Consider the following 19,787-nt stretch of genomic DNA (forward strand, 5'->3'; position numbering starts at 1 on the left):
TTCTCAAGGAAGTTTCATTAGAATAAAACAATCTGATCGGTTTTAAAACACTTTATGACGAATTAAACTATAATAAGCTGTTAAGACTAGATTGGTCTTAAATCCTAAAGTTTTGCTACTCGCACAAACTGTCTTCATCCAACATGAGCACCTTATACGCTTGTCGATCCTCTAAAACTTTCTTTTGACAGTGACTTTTTCGATGCTTCTTTAAACTACTCGAGTCGTAAAAGCCCCGTAAACAAATGTCGCATACGTACGGCGTTTCTCCAGTATGTATCCGTGTATGCACTGTCAAATTGCAACTGCAAAAAAAGAATGACAAAATTCGGCATAGATGTCAGTAATTGCTACTTTTTTACCTGTGCTTGAACGTTTTCTGACAAAAGCTACACTCGAAAGGTCGACTGCCCGTATGTTGACCGCGTATATGCGTTTTTAAATGGGAATGTTGCCGAAAACTTTTGTCACATATTGGACAAGACAAAGGTTTCTCACCTTTATGAATCTGTAAATTGTTTTACAAAATGATTGTTTATATTTTAGTTAAGAGCCAGCGTTGCCAAAGTTACCCCGATCGGGGTAGATACCTCGTTTCCAATAACTTCATCCCGCTCACGTTATTAAATGGAACAATCAAGAAACAAAAAAAACTTCTTTAGAAATGCGCCGATAAATATAATATGATGAACCACACTCCGACTTTGACCAATAATCATGTTGCCAGGTCTACCGTTAAAACGGTATATCTACCGTTTTTGTAGTTCTTCTACCGTTCTCCTGTTTTTTGTATATAATTTACCGTTTTGATTACGTTGTTGTCATTTATGTTGGTTGTGAACCTTACCATACACTTTTTCAATTTATTGAATATGAATTCTAAAAATGCGCTTAAAACAGTCATTTTCTCTAAAACCACGTGATGTCTGTCAGAATTGTCAAAATTTTACTAGAATTTGCAAGAATTACATTTTAACACAGTTTTCGAAACAAGACGATTTTCCGAAATTTAACAGTTATTTTGCCAATTGTCACCTGACCAACTGTCAAACTATGCTCTAAAGTTGCAAAAATCAGGGTTTTCTTTTAGTATTCGACATAAAGAGTGTTTTTGAAATTTATGATTTTGACAATGGTCACGTGACTGTTTAGCTAAATTATCCTTTAAAACCACGTGATCTAACGATTATTATTAAAAAAATGAAAAATCTGTATTTTTGAAGTACGGTTTTTATATTATTTATAGATAGAATCAATGATTAAAATTTTTGACAACTATTAAAAGACAACCCTGTATAATACTGTAAAATGAATGAATCTGTTTTGATCTACCATTTTTTGACTGATTATTCTACCCTCATTCAATATTTTGACTTGGCAACATTGCCAAATAATAACAAACCGAACTGTGTGAACTCAGCAGGAGTACGAGTTCATCCTGGTCTGGTCTGAAGCCTGATCGTCATTGTTCTTAAAAAAATCTATGTGATCATCTACCCCGAAAAAGAAAATACGTTTGACAACACTGTCAATAGCTAATTTTAGCAAAGTTGCATTCACTTGTTTCGGATTCAACAGACCACAAACCAAACTTAAATTGTAATGTACATGACAGGTAACATTTGCAACTCTGTAAAGGCCTGTCAAAAACAGTCACGTGACTTGAAAATGAAATAGATATTTGGATTCCACGTTAAATAAAGTACTTCTGCGTCGCTAATAAGAGAGTAGTTCTAAATTGTCACATTTTCAAAATCACCCTGGTAGCTCAAAAACGGTTTCACAAAAATCGAGCACAGGTTCGCAAAAACCGCTCTACCTTTGGTAGTTTTGGAGACACCCGGTAAAACCATCAAATTTAAAAATCCTACTTACCATAAGGTGGGTCCTAAAGGTGCTGACAAATCTAAACTTTTTCTGACAGTGGGGACATTCATAATTTTTTTCGCCTGTGTGAATCTTTTGATGGTTTTGCAACACCGCTTTAGTCGAATATTTTTTACCACAAATGGTACAGAGAAACGGTTTTGGATCTAAATACAATTACAACAACACTGCATTCGACCAAAATTTAAAAAAAGGCAAACTTACGATCGTGCGTTTTTTGGTGCATGTACAAATTTGATTTGTACTTGTAAATGTTACCGCATAAATTACACTGAAAACCTGTACCTTTCGCCTGCAAAACATCACTTAAACATCTAATTACACCATAAAGTGGCATTGATACCTTAAAATTGTCATTACCATGCACTCCCTTCATGTGTACAGATAAACGTGCCTTGTTTTTGAACGTTTTTGCGCATATGGAACATAACGCAGTTTCTTCATTAATGTGAGTTGTTGTTTCGTGTTCTTTAACGTCTAAAGGATTTTGAAATTCTAAAAAATATACTTCTTATTGTCATAAAGGTCATTTTTGCAGTGTCGGAGGACTTAATACATTATGAATTCTATTTTTAATATTAAAAGAGTCATGTAACCTTCACGAACCATTTTGACATTAAAAACGAGTCACGTGAATTTCAAAATTAAATTTAATCATTGAAGGAGTCACATGACCGTCATGTGACGTTAATGATGACATTTTAACCTTAAAAATAGTCATGTCACATATTAGATTGGGTAGACTTTCAGTTGTTTCCTACATTTTCAATTTGTTCTAGAAAGGTAGCAAGCCATCTCAAAATTATGTCATTGATAGGACATACATGCAGAGTGAATTCTTAGTTTATTTACTGATGCTTTTACTACTACCAACACTGCATTTTTGTAAGTTTAAACTTGTAAACTTACCCTCATTACACATTTTGCATTTATAGTCTTTTTTATAACTATGTTTGTTTTGCATATGTCGAAACAACTCAGCTTGCTGAGTAAAACTTTCCCCACAATCTTGACAGGAAAAGTGTTTTTTTGTGTGGGTTTTCAGATGGACATTCAATTTATGTATTGAAATATGCTTCCCACAGTCCTTGCAAACAACTTGAATAACACTTTAAATGACCAGTAACACTCCAATGTTACCTTAACATACCTTTTCTAATTACTCTTTGCCTCCTCATTGATTGGCAGTTTTTCTTCAATTTTTGTACTTCTTCATTAGTTTGAGTCAGGTCATCTTCTTCATTTTTGATCAGAACCTTTTCATCTTCTTCACTCTTTACGTTAAGGCATCCAGATTCCTTCTCCCCATTTTCTACTTGCACAAAAATAAATTCAGACTTATGGTCTGGTTCAGTAGCAAATAATGGACCTGACAATAATTTTTCAGATTCTAAGGTTTTCTCTTTGAAATTTTCAAACTTTATTATGGTATTATAACAAGCAAGACATACTTTATTTGGTTTTTTATCACTTAAATCCACCTAAAAAAAATTACAAAATATGACTTGTGGACAGTCTTGGAAAGTAAAACATTATTATTATTACATACTTAAGGCTTTTCAAATACGTACCTCAATTGAAGTGACATTTTTATAAATATCAATAAACTTTTTGTCTAAATAATCACTAGCCATCCAAAAAAACTTATCATCAATAGGAACTAAACAGGATCTACAGATTTGCTCAATGATTGTGTTTTGCCCTGTATCACTTTTAATTTCGCCCTGTGTTTCAAGTAAACTGTTGCTCATCTCGTGAGCACTAAAAAGTACTTCTGTAAAGTAAAAAATTACATATTTATCTTAAATCATTACATGTATTATGCTGACTTGCTTTTAAATGGCCTTAGCTTTTGGACTCACTGGACACACACACAATAAAAAGTTTTTACTGCAAAAATTTTAATAATCTTTATTAAAAAGTATAACTAATTTGAAATACACCTATTATTTAATATTCAAATTTGTGACAAATAACAAAATAAAACAAACAATCCTTAAGAAAGACCTAACCACACAATTTGAGTGATCTGAATCGTTTCAAAACACGGAGCAACCCGACTAACAAAAAGCTATTGCTCTCCTTTACTGTAGCGTAACGTAAAGTAGGATAGCCAGTGTTGCCAATCTTTAAATGATATTTCCCCTTTCCCCAAAGACATTTTAAGAAAGTTGCCAGATTTCACTAAAATTTCTCAAATTTTTTTATACTGAGCTCCAGCTCCAGATAGCTCTATGAATACGATTTTGCTAGTTGACACGTTTGTAACAGATTAACGTAACGCAACTTGTAACGTACAAACAAGCATTAAATATGACTGCCTTTAAGCAATAGCCGCATTCGGTTTCAAGCTTTATGGAGCGAGCATAGCGTTTTTGACGTCACGATGACGTAATTTAGCAAAATCAAAATTTGAACAACTGTCAAATTACGTCATTGTGACGTCAAAAAAGCTCTGCTCGCTCCATGGAGCGCGAAAACGAATCTGACCAATGTTTTCTAGTTTGACAGCTGTTACCATCATTGTGACAGACTGAATTTTATCCACAATAGACAGTGGCCACATTCATAGGAACAAATCGATTAGCAAACAAAAAATCGGATTTTGAACTCGATGGGCAAAATGACGTTTAAATAATGCTTTTTCGATCAGTAATGGATGTATTTCAGTGCATTCATAAGAAAATTAGCTAGCGATTGCAAAACACCGAACTGCACAACTGCCGAAAACCAGCTCATAAAGCTATAAAATTATCAGAAAAGTTTTTCCCAAATATACAATTGTGGTTCAAACTGTCCAAAAATAGGAAACCTGGCAACACTGGCACTGTAAACGTAACAAGTCACAAAGAGTGGTGCTGTCAATTAACTCTTCTTATTTTATTTTAGGCTTTAACCCTCCCACTACTTCATATACTGAAAAACTGTTAAAAGCTTGTTTCTGGTTAAAAGTAATCTTTTAAATATAACATTTATTTATAAGTTTCAAATGTAATAATATTATTAACAGTATAATCAAATTCCAACACTTTCAGAATTAAGAAATATAAAATATCAGAAAAAAATATTACTTTCCTTTGTACATTTCGGCAAAAAGTTGTCTCCTGTAGTCATCCTCGACTTTCGTTATAGCCTGCAGTCTACTTTCAGCTTGCTCCATAAACATATCGTATATATCCTGTTTGCTTAAAACGTATTTTTGAAAATACTTTTTCGGAATCCTGTAGACTTTGGTGGTTTCTATGGCCTTGATTGTCGCCGTGATCCTTTGGTCGCTCAACAACAAAGCTAATTCCCCAAAATAAGCGCCATCCTGTAAATGGCACACCTCCTTCCCAGAATGCGTGTAAACTGCTACAGTACCGGATGCCAATAAATACAACGAGTCCCCTTTCAGTCCAGAGTAAATTATAACATCATTGGGGGAGTAAACTTCGGTTACAAAACACTCCCCCACCACTTGGAGTTCCTCGTCGTTTAACTTTTCAAACAAAGCTATATTACCCACTTTCAAAGTTCTTAAAACGCTCGCTTTGATTTTTGATTTCAAACTTTCAGGTATAACTTTTTGCACTTGCTTATTGCTAAAGAATCTTTTTCTATAGTAAAAATTGTAGTAGTCTATGATTCTTTTCTGAAGAGCTTTGGGTAGTTCTTTGTTGTCCATCCAGTTGTTCAGTTGAGCGATGATTTCTTGAAATCTAATTTCCTGCAGATCTTTCGAGAGTAAAACGTTCAAAATTGCCACCCACATAATTAACATCATAATTTTTCCAGTGACGTAACTCAGAATGGAAATGACGTTCTCTTCCCATGTTTCGTTCTCTTGAAACTCTTCTATAGTGATGCCAAAGATCTGTGCTGATGCTTTAAAAAATGCGTAACTGTACTGGATTGATATATCTTTGTTTATGAGTCCATCGTACAGGATCCATGTATCGTTTGCGTATTTTCCAGTGAACATGTGCCTGTATCTGGATATTGCAAAACCTGTGCAGGCCATCACGTGAGTTACCAAAGCAATATGATAGGACAAGTGGATGATGATCAGTATAGTTCTCGACCGAAGTTTGATGTACCAAAGTGATTGTTTTAATAACCGAATGGGTTTAGGTACAAGCAGAATCACAAACATGCGTAAGCAAGTAACAATTAACCAAACGTCTATGGTGCATGATGTACTAGTGGAGCATATCATGCATTTGGGGACAGACGATAACAATTCACCCCAAAATGAATAACTTTTCAGTCTGTACCAAAAGATCCCAGGCAAATCAATTATTATGTCCTTTTTGTTAGGGGAAATCTCTCCGCAAAAAAAATTTAACATCACATTACCCCACGACATCATGTCCAAAATATTTAGTACCGTCATCAGGGTCTCGTATCTTCCAGACTCCATTAAAATTCTCCTAATAAAAGCCACGTCCATCAATCTGACAAATATCGCAATCATATAGAACACGCACGTATAAAAGTCATAGAACGCCGCAAAATTACTTAAAGGATGTATAGTAAAATAGTATTTGGAGTTGTAGTGTCGTCTTCGTTCCGCATTGATTTGAGATTCGCTCGAAATGTGTTCCACAGTCAAACAATTGTTCGGTGAGGCCAATGTCATGGAGAACAAACATTTCTTCAGAATGTAACATTTACTGTTACGGAATTTCCTTGGGGGAAACGTTTCTTCCGATGTTGCACAGTTATGGGGATACTCTTTAAAAATAAAAGTCATGATGAGACAGTGAGTGATGATTTACCTTGAACTCCTACAAAATTATTGTCAGGTGAGGCAACAATTCAAATTTGTTCATGAAATGGTAAGTCTTCATTTAAAAACGCGGACAGCAAACAGGTAGGCAGTATAAGTTACCCAGCCCTAATAGGCGCTAACATTAGAGAACAGAAGAAGCCAGAACAACATAACCTCAAAATTCCAGCTGTCCATGACGTTTGGACAAATTGTTTCTACATTTGTTTACATATCTGTTATTTTATAAGTAAATAGTAAACTAATTCCAATCCAATGAGTTCCGCACAGTCTTTGAATGAAATAGTGCGTGAAAACCTTTCAACAAGCCCCGATTCGGAAGTAAGCGAAGCTGAAAACGACGTAAAACATGAAACATCTGGAACAATTGAGGTTGCTAAAACCACTGAAAATTCTTCGGTTGCCGACCTTATCGCCCAGATTGAACACCAAAGGAAGATCATTAGTGACGATTCGCAGAAAATCAAACTACTAGAAGCTAAATGTTTCAAATTTAGCGAATACCAAAAGGAACTAGAAACAAAATTGGACATAGCTAATAAGGAACAAGAATCTGCACTGAAAAACAAGGAAAACACAGTGATTCGATTTGCTGTCAGCGAACAAAAGCTACTCAAAGAGCAACAACTTAGAAATCAGCTGGATTGCAAATACCGTGAGGTTCAGAAGGAGTGTGAACACTTGAGAAATAAGTTACAATCTATGGCAAATGATAAAAACCGCATATGTTTGTTGCTGGATAATAAATTTTATGAGTGCAAACACATACAGCAGCAATTGGATTTGACAAAGCAGGAATTGCAGGAATTAAAAACTAAGTGCAACAAAGAGAGTCAAGAAGGGAGTAAGTGTGAAAATGGTGAGGAAAAAGTGGATGAGAGTGTTAAAGAAGAAAGTAAACTGTTGGAAAAACAACTTAAAGAACAGCAAGCCAATGTTATTTTACTCAGGCATGAGAAACACAATCAGGAACAGGTCATTGACAAACTAAGAGGAGAGATAGAGCATTGGCAAAAAAAATGTGAGGAACTTATCCAAGAGAAAACAAACTTACTTTCTAAAGTGAAACACCTGGAAGAGCAGTGTGAAAAAGAGTCAATAATTAGTAAAAAAGTACCCCAGTTAGAGCTGAAAATTCAAGAATTACTAACTGACATGGAATATTGTCAAAGTAGGGAATCAGAACTATTGGGCTTTACTCAGCAATTAACTGACAAGAATGTACAATTACTGTCTGAATTCAGTGCTTTTGAAACTAAAATTCACCAATTAACCTGTGAATCCACAACCTTAAAACGTCAGTTAAAAGAACAGCAAACAAAAACTGTAGAACTTTCCAACCAACTGGAAAAAGACCGCATTTTATTCTCAATTGAAACCAGTGAACTTAGTGACAAACTCAAGCAAACAAAGCACCAATTAGATGAAGCTTTACAGCAAATTGAAGATCTGAAAGAAGAAACTGTGGTGGCAAGTCGGAAAAATGATTTAAGATCAAGGGAAATGTCCAAAGAGTTGGAGCATTGCAGAAGAAAACTTGAGCAGTATGAACTCAACACTTTCAACTCAAACTTATCCTCAAGTAAGAACAGTAGTTCAAACTCAGAAGAGGCACTTCATGATAAAACAATAGACAGTCAAACTCTTATTGAACACATAGTGAAATTGCAACGTATTAGCGCGAAAAAGTCGGAAAAAATCGATTTTCTGGAAGATCATGTAAGAACTTTGACTATGGAGATTCAGAAAAGACAAGGTTTTATTAAGGACGTTTTTTGAGATACTAATATGTTGAACATTTCTTAAGTGCCATAGTGTATTTGTCTTCTAATAAAATTTCTTGTAAATAAACGTATAATTAGTATCTGCCTATTCTTTGAAATATATCATTATGTATTTAAGTAAATAAAGTATCAAATGATTAATATGTAATTATCTTATTTGAAAAAATCCAAGGTCTTGCTAACAAGTTGGCAAAATTAGATTATTTTGTCATTTATAAAGCATGACTGAAAACAGAATAAAATAAGCACTATTTTGTCCTGTAAAACAGACATTAATCCAATATGTTCATAACAAAGAAGAAAGTTGATGATGACGAAACGTCGGATGGCAAGTTGGAAATCAATATCGTATACCTAGTTAGAAGTGGCAATGAAAAGATGCTTTTACTTTTAGGATATCTCTTTAAATAAAATGAGAAATAAAAACAAAAAATCAAATTTTCCGCTTTTTTTATATCTTCGGAAGTACTCGGTTCTCAATGGTAAGGATAGAATTTGAATTACCCTGTATACTACTTTTTCCATTTAAGGAACTGTTACAAACTAGCTGACTCCCTTAATACGGTTCAGGCATTAGAGAATTTATGGCGGAGGGGATAAATTAAATAGAGATGTTAACACATCGTGGGAAGGCGCCACTTGACTCAACAACCCTCTAAACTACATTTGGAAGGGGGAAACTATTTGATTCCATTGCGGTTGTAAAGGGGGAACGTTTCTCTGGTAATGTTCATTTTAGCGGTATTTTTGAAAAAAATTGCACCAACTAAATACTGAAACCACCCTCAAAAGCATTATAAGGGACTGTGCTGACCCTAATCTATTTTCATCTGGTTAATGCGTTCTTGCAGCGATTTGTTCATTAATGTTAATGCACCCCGAAGGATTTATTTTCTAATAAATATTGATTTTGCGCGTCGCGAATGACGACGCTGATTTACAATTCATTTGAACATTCGATTTAGCATCCAAAATAATGAAAATGTGTGTTTTTGATGATTAGTAAAAGTAGGTTTACATAATAATAATTATTATCAACTTGATACGTTGACACTTACAGTCAACCTGTAGATTAATTTTAGTACAGTAATAACCTCGTATTACCCTTGTAATGTAATATACGTATTACAATATGACAAGCTTGATCTCTAATTATCTAATTTTGTCGGTGTGTATATACCGATTATGATAAAATCATGCGCATATTTTATACTCTATCTTTATGGATATGTAATACTTGTAATCGTACATCAATGAGATAAAGAGAGTGTAATCGGTCAAATTTATTCCACTTAAGTTACCTACTTTTGCATCCAATTACAATCTTTCTGAAGTTTACTACGATCATTATTACTGAAATGTGAATATTATACTGAAAACTAGTTCAAAAGTTTGCTCAGATTACAATTTAACAATACTGGATGCTGTACTGGCAACTTCAACGTGAACAAAACGAATCTTCAATCTTTTGTTTGTAAACATATGGAATATTTTAAACTCAATTACATTGATAAGCTTCAAATTCCATTTATTGGAAATTTCCGCAATTATATGGAACAGTCCGGAGTGGTCTCTCTCATAAAATATACTGATTGCATAATTAAAAAAATCTCATTATCTAATCGGCTTTAAATATAGCATATTTATACATATTACTATATCAACAACCCACTCAGATACATGCGTCTAACTTTGTTTCATGTAACTATACTCTACAACTGGCATATACTAGTTCTTTTGCCAAAGGTGACAGAAGACGTCAAAAATGCAATTTTCTACGTTGTTGTCAGATTTATACATACATATTTTGCTACTATAGAGATTTTAATAGACTCCTGGTGGTTATCCTGTATATCAATTTGGCTTCACTGTAAAAAAACAAAATGATTACTTTTTACCCAGAATACTACGAAATTATAATTTTGTTTAGGTTTTTAGGTAATCTTGCTTAAAGCTTGATAATTTTGTTTACCAAATCGCAATTTAAAAAAAATATATAGCGTTTGGGCGGGAAATCCAAAAATGCCGTCACCTGATTCCCCGTTGCATTCCCGACACGCAGAGAGAGATTCCCCCAAGTCTAGCCGAGCCCCTCTTCATGTCCATCATTCTCTTTTTCTTCCCCCACCAACGTGCCACCGATGAAATCGCGAATTACGTAATAACAAAACCGAACCCGGGGGTCCCACCGTCACCGTGACTCCGTGGCGCCAATCCGGTGCACTTGCGCACCAGGAGTTGCCGCCGCCAACGCGATCTCCGTGGACATCGTCTGCGTAGCTGCTTAGGTGTTGCCGCATCTTCCCATTAATCGATAGATTTGCTGACTTTTAATTCTACTGATAAAATCAGCAAAAATTAATTTAGAAAATATTTGTAAACCTTAACGCCCTGTGGTTCGAAAAACAACTACATACTATTAGTACATGGATACTGACATTTTGACACCTTTGGTGTAACCAAAACCAAAAACTTAAAGATCAAGAATCCATTACATCCTATATACAGTAACAGTGTCAAAGTAATTATTAAACTTCCAGTTTGTCCCATTTTACTACTACATAAATAAATTAGAGAAAATTAATTTGGAACGCGTCTGGATAGTTCTCAAACTTTTCCTAATTGGTTACATAAAAATGAATAAACAAAATTTTTGTTATAAAATAACTGTTAGTCTCCTACATACAGTCTCCAAATAAATTGCTGCCAGTGTAGTTTATGATAATGTGACGTCAATAGCGATTCAACCGATTTTTCTCGCTGAATCTACCGAGTTGCCCACTGAAATCTACCGATACCAGGCTAAGCAGCGTGGCAGCACAGAGTCCAGCCTCGACATTCCGTTTTCGAGCGCGTCGTCGTCAGGACCTGGTGCTGCTTTTTCGGTCTGCGTGCGTTCAAAAAGGTTTCGGCGCGTATTTTAACTGCGTCGCACAAAACATCGACAAGTTTTTTTTTCCTTGTAAATCTTTGGAGAATTATATACGCTCCAGATGGAATTATCGTTTTAGTGGATTTCGTGATCGAAAAAGTGTACGAACTTCTGATGAGCGCGATGACAACGTTCTCCGTAATTTCTGCGACTTATCCGTCACAGTAGTGGTGCCAAAACGAAAATAGTGGTGATTTTTTTCCAAGTGTGACAGCGGCGCACAGTGTTTGCATTAGTTTTGGGGTGACATTGGAAAAGGCCAAATTTATGAACAATAACGGATTATACTCGGGGTACAGTCCTCTCGCCAAAATGAACCTGAATAATATCATGGAACCATTGGCGGAGGTGGACGGGTTCGAGCCGCAGACTAGAGCCCGTTCGAACACGTGGCCTTTGCCAAGGCCTGAGAATTTCGTCGATCCGGAGGAAGGGGCGCAGGGAGGCGGGGGTGGCGCGCCCGAGGGCGGCAACAAGTGTCCCGTGCCGGTTAGTTGATGATGTTTATATTTGTTTTGTTTACTTTTTTTCCTCTGTTCTTAAAAAAATCTATTTCTGGATCTTGCACAGTTAAGTATTTTGTTTTGCTACTGTACTGGAGGTACGCAGTATATTTACCTTCGTTCATATTTTCATTCCTATTAATTGCGCGATTTACAAAGGTGTGTGGGTGTGTCTTGTTTACATATTTGTTGCGTATGATATTGCGTCCTTCAACTCGTCCTTGGTTTTCTATGTATTACGTATCTGTTTCGTATAAGTACATATTTTGATCAACAACTTGTAAACTGTCAAATTGTAAACCCTCACCCTATGAATAGGTATATAAGAGTTTGCTCCTGAAGTTTACTAGTTTGTCCTCCAAAATGTTGATTTTGTACTGTCTAAGTTTGGTTATTTACTCTACTAGTCTTATACTACTCTTACCTCATTTTTTTACTGAGAACTGCATTGGCGTATCCCTCCATTTTGTACTATAGATCTAACTAAAATTTTTACTCAATTTGGAGCCTGTAGCCAGTGTCCATATTTTACATTTGATTATTTTATATTTGAATTCCAGCATAGTTCACTTCTGGGGTCTTAAAAAGTTTAAAACGTTAATCCACTTGGTCCATGGGTTTCCCCATGTAAAAACCTTAAACATCCCCAGTTTGCAAAATATTAAAATGGTAAATAAATGGTTACCTGTAGTAAAAAGATGGTGTACTTTTAAAAATACTCTTGTTTGGAGCACTTAAATACAATAGCACAATTAAATAAAACAAGTTGTGTTCATACTCATTACTCTTCACTTGGGGTAACCTAAAATTTTCTGGAATGTTCCAATTCAAATATCAAAATGACATAGTTATGACATTTGACAATAATAAACCACCCTGATCTGACCAAACACTTGGTCACATGACCGCTTTATATAAAAAACTAATTAATCCCCTGTGATAAAAGCATCTTTGCTAACCAAACTTATTCTTCTGTTGTATCACATGAGTTAAAGCCTGGAAGAAAATGTATAGTCACGTGACAGTACTTCCATGGGTTACTATTGTAAATTAATCAAAATAAAAGGTGTTTTTATTAATATTTTAAGGTTAAGTTTGATAGTTTTAAAATGGCAGATTTCCGGATTTCAGCTCCTTGGAATTCAAGTATTGATTTGTATTGAACTACAAAGTATTGTACAGCAGAAAGTCGCTTATTGTAGTAAAAGTTCAAATTAACGACACAGAATTGGTTACCACCAACCTATACGTAAACTAGGTATGTAACCTGTAGCACATACTTTATGTAAGTGTCTTGAACTCTTTTAATATACTTACTTTATAGGAGTATTTTAGGCTTGAATACCATGCAACAAACACCCTATCAAAAAAGTGAGGTTAAAACGTTAAATAATAACCACCCCCTTTAGGGTATTTCTCCTAATTCTCCTCCTCATTCCGATAAAAACATGCACTTACTAACACCTCGGAAAACTGCAGTTAAAAGCACTAAATAGGCCATGATTTCATCATATTGAGGCCAGGCCAAACAATAGTGGCAAGGGGCAAAGTTTAGTCTGCATTAATTCGACAAAAGAAACTTGATACAAAAACCCAGTTTACGAATGTCGAGGTCAACGGTCGTAATGATATTTAAAGGATGGCGATATGCAATTTGCTGATTGTGCTCTGTAGGAATTAGGTTTCATCAAAAGTGTAACACCCTGTGTGGAATACGTTCGCGTCAGCTCATTTTAGTTTGTAGTAACTATTTAAATTGGTCATTCTATGCGGTTTTGTGCTACACTCATCACCTCCTTAGATCAGCTGCTGTGTTATACAAGCACCTAAAAATATTCTCAGGGAGTAGAAAAAGCTATATTTTTCAGTTTGTTTTTATTTTAAAAATATCCGAAACTCTATTTTTAAAAGGACACGCCTTCCAATCCCCTACCTTAAGTCTAGAAGCAAAAGTTCTGTTTTCTCGCTTAAAATTTGATTTATGAAAAGCATCAGCAATTTCTTGCATAACAACATAGAGTCACTCAGCAGTTAAAGCAAAACCACTAACTTTTGAGGTGAATACCTCAAGCACAGTAGGAATAAATATTATGAACTTGTCATTTATCAAATTGTTTTGTACGTGTAGAAAATAGTTGGGGAGTAAGATCCCAATTGAACACGGAAAATTACTAAAAGGTGTGTCATAATAACATGTTTGCCTTTTGAAAATCTTAACACTTTTAAATATTTTAAGTAATTTATTCTTGCAGGTACCAGTTTCCGCGTTACCAACAAAAAAGAATTCAAGTCGTCGAAATGCGTGGGGCAATCTTTCCTATGCTGATCTAATTACGCAAGCGATCACCACGTCACCGGATAAACGATTGACTTTATCGCAAATTTACGAGTGGATGGTGCAGAACGTGCCCTATTTTAAGGACAAAGGAGACAGCAACAGTTCTGCCGGATGGAAGGTGAGATTTTTCAACAGATTAGCAACAAAAAAGCTTCTTAAACGTGTTAAGGGGTTCTTACGTTTTAATGTCAAGTGACAACCAGCAGAACACTTAGAAACCGTTGATTAGACAGGAACTACTTCTTGAGCCACACTTCAATGAAACTAAACTGTTTTCTACTGAGGTTTGGAGAGATTGAGTTGACAGCACTTGTCTTAAAAAAGTTGTACTCTTCAAGCGAAATGCTGGTTTTACTAATTATTGATAACTGTGAAACAGGGAAATCTGGTCAATAATGAATGACTTGAGCAAAATTTGCGCCTGAAAGGCAACAAATAAGTAGATTGGTCATATTCATATTCATTCTTCTTTCTTTCAGTATTAGGGCCCCAATAAACATTAAAATCTTTATGAGTGACTCATTCTAAGGGTCATAATTCCAAATTATTTTATTATAGGGTAGTCTTTAGGTTTTGCATGTTTGAAGTGAATGGTTTTAAAGTCCTAAAGGCTTTATTAGGAGTTGAATACTATAAAGTATAGATGATATAGGTGCTAATTAGGGTTGGGTTATACTGGAAGCTCAACCCACCAGCAGGTAGAAAAAGGAAAACACTAAAAAAACAAACTGTAAAGCTCCACGTGCCGTCATTATAGGCAGCTCTGGCTTTATTTACTACCGATTTTACTACAATGGGACTTCGATTCAGTACAAAACGGCTTTTTAGAGCCCTGACCTAGGGCAACAGCCCATCAGACAGTGTAAACAAACGTCGCGTTGCACAAGAGGCACAAACATATAAACACGTGAAATCGGAGCTTTTTAAGCTTCCGACTCCTCTCTAGAGCTTTAATAGCCTGTTAGCGAGGACTCTATTCGTAAATAGTCTTTGATGAAGTTAACGAAGCGCGTGTTTAGTGGTTTGAATGGAGAAGGACACTAATCAGAGTATTACGAACGAAAAATGATTACTTGGAGAATGTTTTTTGTTTGCTCGATTTGACCTATTTCTAGTTCTTCCTAGTGCTGTTTAATTCTCAGTTTAAAAAAATATGAACACTGTTTTAGGACCAGCGTTTTCCATTTTAAGGACCGGCCGGAAATTTGTTCTAGCAAAAGATTCCTTACAAAGCTAAATTGCCTAGTTTAGTACCCGTTTAATTACCAGGCAGTTTGCCTCACAAATCACTGGAAATGCGCAATATCCAAGTGGTGTATTTTAGTATTCGATATAATTGAAAAAATTTTTTTTGCCTGTTACATACAGTACGTCCAATATGAAACTTTTCTTTAGTGTACGCCTCTCTTTTTACCGTGGTTTTTATATGGATAAATTTGCAGTTTTTATACCTTCCAACGAAATAAATTGTTTACGTTTTGGCCCGTTTATAAAAGCACGCACTACTCCGAAATCTTGGCTTTTCATCGAGGTATTAAATTGTTTTTCCACGTTTTCGATTAACGTTGTATAAAGTTTTCCTCTGATTCTCGATAAAATTACTTAAAAAGTTTCTTCTCGGCCTGTTTGTTTAGCGTAGGTAGTGACTTTTTTGATTTCACATTTTTGGTCGATAATATTAAATTATAATAAACCAGGTTGATTGAAATTAAATCAACGTTAAACGTCATTGCAGTTAAATTCGTAGACTTAATCAAAATTTGATTTTTTTTTGCATAATGACCCATGTAATCAATGTAAACATTCAAAAAGGTTGATTTTAGCTTAATTATTATGTTTTGGGGAAAAAAGAGTTTTTCATTGTTCACTTGAGCTTTGCAAAGACACATTTTAATGAAGCCTTATCTTGACATTTTTATCTTTTATTACTAGAAATACATTTTATTAGATTTTATTGACTCAGATAGGATTTCATTTAAATCTCCTAGAGATGCATCATTTATTTAGAATATAGATGAAAGAGAAATGTATAATTTTCAATGTATGGGAGCGTCACTGTATAATATTTAGGTTAGGTTGCATGAAGTTTGAGTTTGTAATTGGATTGGTCAAAAGAAAGCAGCAAGTTTAGCCTTGATTTTTTTTTTGACCAATCAGAAACTAGGAACAGTTAAACCATTCAAACAGTTGGGCTATTTTAAGACAAGTACTTGACATTAAATATTATCTTTCAATCAGGTTTTCGAGTTTCTTAATTTTCTAAATGTTAACTCGATTTAAAATAATATAATTTCCATTAACTGTATGCTATTAGTGAATTCAAACGTTATAAGAGTAAGTTAAAATTTCGATCAGACAAACGCAGTTTCAGGTTGTTTCGACCCAAATAACTGATACGTGTTTACACCCAAATACACCTACACACTGGACATCGTCATTTACAAAAACACTGTCCCCCTAATAACGTCACGTGGACAGAAAATAGACACACTACTACGAAAACAACATAAATAATTTTTGAAGTTAACGAAGGAACTCTCTAACTACAGATAATACGCCGCTTATCATTTGATGACGTAAGGAAAGCTGTAGATGCAAAAGTGTACTCGGTTATCACTAATTAAACAATTTTAAATAAACAAAAAAGTTACTCGAAATTGTACTAAAATTTTGAAATTATCAACGCATACTAAAATCCTATTAATTATGTGAACGATCAATTTTTAAGGTTAAGTTTCAACATTGGTTTGGAATGAATGCGCAACCACTGGTTGTAAATGTTTAATGCACGTGCTTGATATCAAGGTTCATTCTAACGACTCGTCACTATTTTGAATTGCATTAGTATGTATATTAATTTTACCCCACTTGTGGGTTGTACTATTCGTTACCAATATCCTAAAACGATAGTTTTAATCTAATTTAACACGTGGTATCTATAGGATTTTCATAAAAAAATTCGATTCAGTAACGTCGACCCTGTAAAGGAATGCGTAATATTTGTGTTCAGTTGTGTTGCTGGCAAGTTTAAAATTAGGAAGCGGCGCTCAAATTGAGGCCACCGTTTTCGTTTTACTTTAATCACAGCTGGACGACACTGTCGTTGACTCTCTTTGCTACACAAGAGATTGTATTTAAAAAGAAAAGTAAAAAAATAGTAAAATTCAATCTCAACACTCGTCTAGCTCAGAGGTTCAAAGCCCCACCGACTTTTTAAGAGCAGGAAGTCGGAAACCTTCAGTTGTTCTGGTTGTAAGCAAAAAAGTAAACACTCACAAAGAAGTTTGGCTTGATCGGCCACCAGAATCTTAATCAAATTACTAAATAAATCTAATAACAAAACTATCATATATAATCTAACAAAACTATCAATTTTTCAGATGGCTATTGAAGAAAGACCAGGGCCAAGAATTAAGGTTATAAAAGGACAAACTAACAAACAAGTGTAAAACCAAAATAAACATTACTTAATTCAAGTAAAAGACATTAAGAAAGGCGTAACAGACGTAACATCTTTTCGAGTTTTTGAGTGAATAACATTTCGATCAAGTGACAGATCCACATAGAAAACTAATGGAGACAAATGTGGAAAACGTCTTTCAGTTTCAGAATTAATGTATAGAGACCTTACTTTCTGGAGGTAAATTTTTTTTAACTTCTCTTTAAATTGGGATTTATGCGTAGTCACCGGCTATAAACAAACAAACAAGAAGAAAATTATAATTGTAAAATTCTTCGCCTTATAAATCTCGAACCAAGTTCATTATCGATCCGTGCGAAACGACTACTCGATACGACGCAATACCCATGCATAATTGGAAGAGACGTAGTTTTTTTTTTCTTGGAAAACAAGATTAAATTTGCCAATGGTGTCGATTTCTACAAAGGAAAATGGAAAAAGCAAATTGCCTCGGTTGGCTAATTTAGACCTCAACAAGTCGATTTTCAGTGCTTTAAAGAAGAACAACACAAATAAATTAACTCTGTAACTTTTTTTTTTATATTTCAGATTCAGGTACAGTTTAGGTTCTGAAATGTCCAGTAAAACAAGTTGAACTTTCTCAGGAGTTTTTGTCCAAAAAGACAGCTTCCGAATAATCTTTTGGCCATTTGGTGTCAAACAAACCAACTTTAAGCCTCGTTGAGCTTTTCTAGAACTACGTTTCGTCTAAGAAGTTCAGTTTGATAGTTTGGAGCTTTCTGTATGTCCAAGAAGACATTCTCATCAGGCGTCTTCTCGTTCTTCTTTAGAGTAAAATTTTTTTGGTAACTTTTGCTTGTGTATGTCAGACTTCTTCATTCGCTCCTCCTAATTTTTAAATAGTCTACAGGTGTAATATTTACAGAAAAAATTATGATTTTTGTTTGTTTTCAAACACATTCAAACATCAATAAGTTAATCATACGTTGTCAGATGTAGGTATATGTAACTTCCCATCGAAATTAGGCGTAATTTTTCAATTTCTCAGCTTCTGACGTCGGTTATGTGCTCTAAAGTAAGGTCGTCCCGTTTAATGGTGATCCATCAGTGAATAATTTTTCCTACTATATTCAGGCCCAGGCCGTCGTATCCCAATCAATAATTTGGGAAAAGTCGAACATGTGCGACGTCCAAATTCGTGTTTTACCATGCGATCAAATACCTACTCGAAAGTTATACAACCGCATAGTAATCTAACGACACGCATTAATCAAATTAAGTCGTGTTTTTATTCCGGCCTGTTACAACCAACGAGAGGCCAAGGTCCAAGTTTATTATTTGTAAATACACTAGCGGGCTATAACTGATTGGCGAGGTTGCCACTATACGTCAGTCATAATGGCAACGTCGCACACACACACACACATATCGAATTTGCATTTCACATTAGCGTTAATGTAGTCACCTTTGGATCTTGGTTTTCAAAAGCTGCGACATATAAATATGTGCATTCTTGACCCGGACCTAAGTCTGGTTGACAGACCGGCCATTCCATAATACCACATTTGTCCACAACTCCAGTTTCTTGTCCAACAATCCAGTTTCCAATGTCGTTAGTGTGTTAATAATAAAGTCCCGAACAATTGGGCAATACTTTACTCTGTAAACAACTATCACATCAATGATATTAAGAACAAAGTTTATCAAATGGTAAACAAGAATTATTACTGGGGGTTAAGGATACTAAACGTATATTCGTATTTGTTTCGTGACGATAAGGTTGTTGTTCTTTTTATTTTACGCGTATTCTATGCATGAAAGAAATTTAGAAATGAGACGTTTCACATTAAATCTAAAACAAATAAAATACGCATCCATGTTTGATAACATTTAAAACGCGGCAAATAAGCAACTTATGTTCGTTTCCCCGACTCTTCCAAGTCGATTTTAAGTACGAACTTAAGCTAAGTTGAGGTTTGAATGTGACAGATCAGGTGCAAAATAACACATTCTAAACTAAACTTATTTAAGCTGTCCTTAAACTCAACTTGATGTTGGGGGTATACCTTATTTTTTAACCTAACCTAGCTAACCATCATAACCCAGTTGAGTATTAAGCCACATTCGTTTTCAAGCTTCATGGAGCGAGCA

At 34.9% G+C, this 19,787-nt stretch overlaps 4 protein-coding genes across 11 annotated transcripts in view; 2 read left to right on the forward strand and 2 right to left on the reverse strand.

Moving 5' to 3' along the window:
* Positions 1–36: 36 nt before the first annotated feature.
* Positions 37–12,690, reverse strand: wdn (wings down). 7 transcript variants are annotated; one of them, XM_081984737.1, is made up of 10 exons: positions 12,563–12,690; positions 12,302–12,512; positions 3,459–3,661; positions 3,038–3,368; positions 2,797–2,985; positions 2,231–2,382; positions 2,092–2,179; positions 1,876–2,033; positions 363–508; positions 37–305 (listed from the first exon to the last, which is right to left on the reverse strand). In XM_081984737.1, exons 3-10 carry the CDS (start codon positions 3,636–3,638, stop codon positions 116–118), a joined length of 1,434 nt encoding a protein of 477 aa, XP_081840863.1. In that variant the 5' UTR covers positions 3,639–3,661; positions 12,302–12,512; positions 12,563–12,690; the 3' UTR covers positions 37–115. The 7 variants fall into 7 exon arrangements, with proteins under 7 accessions (XP_081840863.1, XP_081840864.1, XP_081840862.1 ...); XM_081984738.1 differs by lacking the exons at positions 12,302–12,512; positions 12,563–12,690 and adding an exon at positions 3,721–3,926 and having other exon boundaries at positions 3,038–3,199; positions 3,257–3,368; XM_081984736.1 differs by lacking the exons at positions 12,302–12,512; positions 12,563–12,690 and adding an exon at positions 3,702–3,925.
* Positions 4,842–6,758, reverse strand: LOC145732451 (potassium/sodium hyperpolarization-activated cyclic nucleotide-gated channel 4-like). The gene has a single exon (XM_081984728.1). The coding sequence runs from the start codon at positions 6,620–6,622 to the stop codon at positions 4,955–4,957; it is 1,668 nt and encodes a 555-aa protein (XP_081840854.1). The 5' UTR covers positions 6,623–6,758; the 3' UTR covers positions 4,842–4,954.
* Positions 6,819–8,585, forward strand: LOC145732453 (uncharacterized). Its single transcript, XM_081984731.1, has one exon. It carries the CDS (start codon positions 6,914–6,916, stop codon positions 8,435–8,437), a length of 1,524 nt encoding a protein of 507 aa, XP_081840857.1. The 5' UTR covers positions 6,819–6,913; the 3' UTR covers positions 8,438–8,585.
* The window catches only part of foxo (forkhead box, sub-group O), a 63,247-nt gene continuing 54,685 nt past the window's right edge, over positions 11,226–19,787 (forward strand). For both annotated transcript variants that reach the window (XM_081984729.1, XM_081984730.1), the window contains exons 1-2: positions 11,226–11,863; positions 14,130–14,333. In XM_081984729.1, the coding sequence (XP_081840855.1) occupies positions 11,642–11,863; positions 14,130–14,333 (426 nt within the window). In that variant the 5' untranslated portion in view covers positions 11,226–11,641. The remainder of the gene's footprint in view (positions 11,864–14,129; positions 14,334–19,787) is intronic.

The sequence above is a fragment of the Ips typographus genome, linkage group LG8 (genome assembly GCF_016097725.1).
Source record: "Ips typographus isolate SLU linkage group LG8, UJ_Ityp_2.0, whole genome shotgun sequence".
In the NCBI taxonomy this organism is placed as follows: Eukaryota; Metazoa; Arthropoda; class Insecta; order Coleoptera; family Curculionidae; genus Ips; species Ips typographus.